Raw genomic sequence first — 4,239 nt, 5'->3', positions numbered from 1 at the left:
GAATCACACTCGTATTCAGTTACCAGACAAGGAAAAGCAAAAAAGGAGAACAGTGCACTTTTGTATGAAAGACTTAAGGGAGCTTGAATTTAGTGTGAACTCTCCTAACAAATCGATTAATTCTGTATCGCTCACAGACGGTAATATTTATAAATGTTGGGAGATCCCTGCAGCCTGTGAGCCCAGAGGCACAACAACACCATCACACTTTCTTAGAATAAAGACCCGCTTGTTGGTGTGTGTGGAGAACGGTAAGCAGTAACCCTAAACCTAACCATAACCTAATTAAACATTAAAACCACATTTGGAGTCAGAAAAATTCCTTCAAACTTGTGGGGACTGGGGTTTTGGTCCCCACAAGTATAGTAAACTTCCAATTTTTGGGCTCCACAAAGATAGGAATACACACACATAGGCATGCACACACACACAGAACCCCCACCTCTCTTCTGCGTCAGGTCAACAGAGATGTGAGACTGCGAGGACGAGCACAAAGAGGAGGAGGTGGAGGCGTCCGGGGAGAGGCAGAACTCCTCAGGCGGCTTCTCTGTCAGGGAAAAGTAGTCGGACAGGAAGTCGCTGTAGCTCTGCTGCAGCTTAGCTGATTGGCCCACTGCTGAGACACACACCAAGTCACTATTAGAGGCATTGAGGTAAGGAGCACACTTATATGAGCCTACTAATACTGCCAGTACTTAAAATATCTGAGTCTATTGTTTAAATATTTGATATTCTTGCAGGTCTCAACAGTGCCAAGAGATTTTTGAGCACCGTTGAGTCGTCCCAGCTTGTGGCCAGAGGGGACCGAAGGGAAATCAAAAACGTTGCGTCTGGCAGGTCGCGGCCCCAATCCAGCAGAAGCATGGCACCCCGACACCCTCTCCACTCCCAGAGGGTTTCGACGGCGGTACTCCCTCCATTTGAGAGCCTGAGGAGAGAGGTGGTGCGCTGTTGTGGGACGGGAGGTGTTAGGGTTGCGATAAAGGGGTCGGATTAGGGTTTGTTGATGAGACAGATGCAAATGATACGCAGGAACAAAGCAGATGAAGATGGGCGTGTGGAAAAGGTGAAGGGAGGACAGGAAAAAGTTTAAGGTCATGCATGGAGGGAGAGAAGAAAGAGAAAAAGAGAACAGTAAGAATCTACAGGAGCTTCTTTTTGACAGTAAGTCAACAGAACTTCAATTCAATGCAGATTTTATAAACCAACTGCATCAGGACAAAACCTGCTGAGCGATTCTGTAACGAAGGGCTGACAGTTAAAAGAAGGAAAATGTAAAGGCATGAGAGACGACGAGAGGAAGATGGCCTCAGTCAAAGTGAAAGCAAAGTGTGAACAGTGAAAAAAACTGTTCACCTATTTTAAAGCAGCATTTTCTCATCAGGGATTTAATGAATAGTTTTCAACGGAAACGTGAGATTTGTTTATGGGCGTACCATTATGTGTCCTGGCTGCGTGCCCTTTGTTGCCCTCCTCGTGCTTTGCAGAGTCGAGGCAGCCCAGTGGGCTCAGAGAGTCACTGTGAAGCGCTGGTAAGCCGGGCAGCCCTCCACGGCGGAAACAGTGTCCCTGCACTGCTGGCAGCATTGGTGGCACCGCCCCTCTCTTCAGCCCCAGTGATGAAGGAGGAGGAGTAGGGGGTAACGGCGCTGATGCCCCCGCCTGTTTTATCGTGGGCGGGGTCTGCAGGGGGCCGAGACCGGCTGAAAGGGGGCAGGAGAGGCTGTGCGTTGGCTTAGGGCTGGGGGTGCAGGTGGAGCAGGTCCCGGAGCTGGGTGCTCCCTGGAGTCGGACCGGGGAGTAACTCCCAAGAGGCGAGGGCCTAACCGATCCAGGAGGAGGAGCCGTTGTGATGAGAGAACCCTGGAAGCTGTGGACTTTCTCAGCTGCGTCGTCGCCGTCCTGCCCGACTGGACCTCCAGACCCAGAGCCTGAGCCCAAGCTGGAGCGGGCCTGCATGCTAGAGATGTAGCCTGTGAGCAGGGGCGCCAGGGGCTTGGGCTGGGGGGCTTTAGCTGCAAACTGGTGGTGGAAGGTAAAGGGCTGGATGGGAAGGGTCGTGGGCCGCTGGTCCTTGCTGTAGCGGACCACTGCTGAGCGGCTGTCTGCAGAACTGGAGAGACCACCTAGAAGAGCCCAAACACAATTTGCTTAGTTCTACTTTGCCACAAGTTTAACAGTACAAACCTGCTCTGACAGCAACAACAAACAAAGATATAAAAAGTCCTGACTCAAAACTGCAACTGAGGACTGTTAATGTACTGAATATATCCAGGAGTGTCACTATGTGTGTCTGTGGGTGTGCGCGCTTCACCGTTAATCCAGCCTGCTTCATATTTGTCGGCTGTATTGTTGAGTAAATGCGGTGCCAAGTTTGAGGTATTTTGATGGAATGCTTTTCATGTTTTGTGCCTACTGTCTTTCCTCGGGGCAGACGAAAAGCTCTTCTTCTTAGATTATCACAACTAGCAGCAGCTCTGTCAACTCCCTGCATGTGAGACGTTCAGGGGACATATTTGAAATGCAGAAACAGAACCCTAACCCCGTCCACAAGTGAAGCATTTGCAATAATGAGCTGTCAGTGCTGCAGCTGCATAGCTAAGTGTTTAATGTGTTTACCAAGATGTCACAAATGCATCTTTTACTCCCATTTATATTCTCTTTGACCTCTTCTCTGAAAGCTGAGACAAGCTGACCTCAGTACAAATGTGTGTTGCAAATATTTATTTCCACTGTGGATTCCCTTTTGCTGATTATTTGATTTCTCGGTTAATAATTTAGGAAATAAAATAGGATTATCACAGACTCCTCCAAATTCCTCTCACTGTCCAATCAACAGGCTAAAGCTAAAAGTCAATACATTTAGAAAGACTCAAACACCACACATATTCACAGCTCAGATACTCAAACAAATAAATAAAGAAATGAAATAAAATCAGTACAGGCCGGCGTAGAAACTCATGAACCTGCAGGTCATCGCAGCTCAAGACTGCACAAACAGAAAGGTTAGAAGTGAAACCACAACACACAGCAGAAAACTGCCCGGTCATAAAGCTCAACCGCTCTTATCACAGAGAACCACACTGCTATTCACAGGCCCACACACACTCACTCACTCACACAGACACACAAAGACAAACACACACATGCAGACTAAACCTGGGAAAGTCAGGAGACACAGCAGCGAGGAGAAGCCTTTGTCTGCAGTGTGTGTGTTTGTGTGTGTGCTCCTAGATCCAGCGCACTGGGTGACAGACAGTGACGTGTGACGTCAGCGGGGTTGCGCAAGCTGTTTGTCGCCCAACGGCCGGCCCACCAGTGCCACCTGACCCGAGTGCAGTAGCTGTTTCTCAGCCACAGAGGGCGACAACAAGCTGCTGTGGAAAGCGGGGGGAAGGGAGGGCGGAGTGAGAGGAATACACACCCAGCAGGACTCCGCTCCCACTGGGATGGAGAAGAGAAGCCCTCATTCTCCGACTCTGGATCTGCTCTGTCATCCTTCTAATTGGACTCATTTCTTGTCTCGCTAACTGGCCTCTCCCAACTTCATTCTTCTTCTTCCTCTCTGCCTGTTTTTCTCTTCAGCTCTTCTCCTGTTTCACAGATGAATCCATTAGACAGCCGAAGCTTTTCCTTTGCAGCTCTCTGCTTTATGTTAGCATCATTAGTGAGCAAGCTGTCTCCCAGAGGCTTTTACTGAAGCCTGTACTGTACTGCGGTGAAACAACACAGCTGACTGAAGTGAAGTCTAATGAATAATATATGTGCTGAGATTCTGCACAGCCTTTCATTACAGCCTTAAATTATCACAGCCTTTATAGACACAGCGTTACAAACTAAGGGAGGAACGTGCCTCTATTCTTTGGGATGATCCTGTACCAAATTTCCCCTCGCCTTCTAAATTATCAATAAATCCTCAGTTTCACTTCCCAGCTGAAGGGCTTAAAGACTGAAATACAATCTGTTTCAATCACTACTTTCATCTATACTCAGTAAATCTGGTGAGGTGATGTGTTCTAGGTTGTTCCTGCAGGTAGAAGGAAAGAAATACAACATTTCTGTTTTGTGCATAAAAGTCTACAAGGACTATTTTAATTATACCCTCAAGTAAAGACCATATTCATTATTGTGATTTAGCTGTAACGTAACAGAAAAATCAGCTGTTAGATGATCTTTCGGTGTTGAATGCTCTAATGTAAAAATGTAGTTGAAGTGCGGCCCACAGGCTGGTTGTAGCAC

The 4,239-nt window shown here is 47.7% G+C and overlaps 1 protein-coding gene across 5 annotated transcripts in view; it reads right to left on the bottom strand.

Annotated features, from left to right (window-relative positions):
* rusc2 (RUN and SH3 domain containing 2) overlaps positions 1-4,239 on the bottom strand; it is a 44,016-nt gene that overhangs the window by 7,425 nt on the left and 32,352 nt on the right. For 2 of the 5 annotated variants that reach the window (XM_005730541.2, XM_005730543.2), the window contains exons 4-6: positions 1,437-2,126; positions 772-948; positions 443-616 (exon numbers count right to left, since the gene is read on the bottom strand). In XM_005730541.2, the coding sequence (XP_005730598.1) occupies positions 443-616; positions 772-948; positions 1,437-2,126 (1,041 nt within the window). The remainder of the gene's footprint in view (positions 1-442; positions 617-771; positions 949-1,436; positions 2,127-4,239) is intronic. The other 3 variants (XM_005730542.2, XM_005730544.2, XM_005730545.2) reach the window with 3 other exon arrangements.

The sequence above is a fragment of the Pundamilia nyererei genome, unplaced genomic scaffold (assembly GCF_000239375.1).
Source record: "Pundamilia nyererei isolate P.nyererei 1_Seehausen unplaced genomic scaffold, PunNye1.0 scaffold00038, whole genome shotgun sequence".
Taxonomy (NCBI): Eukaryota; Metazoa; Chordata; class Actinopteri; order Cichliformes; family Cichlidae; genus Pundamilia; species Pundamilia nyererei.
This window is presented reverse-complemented; position numbering and strand designations above follow the sequence as displayed.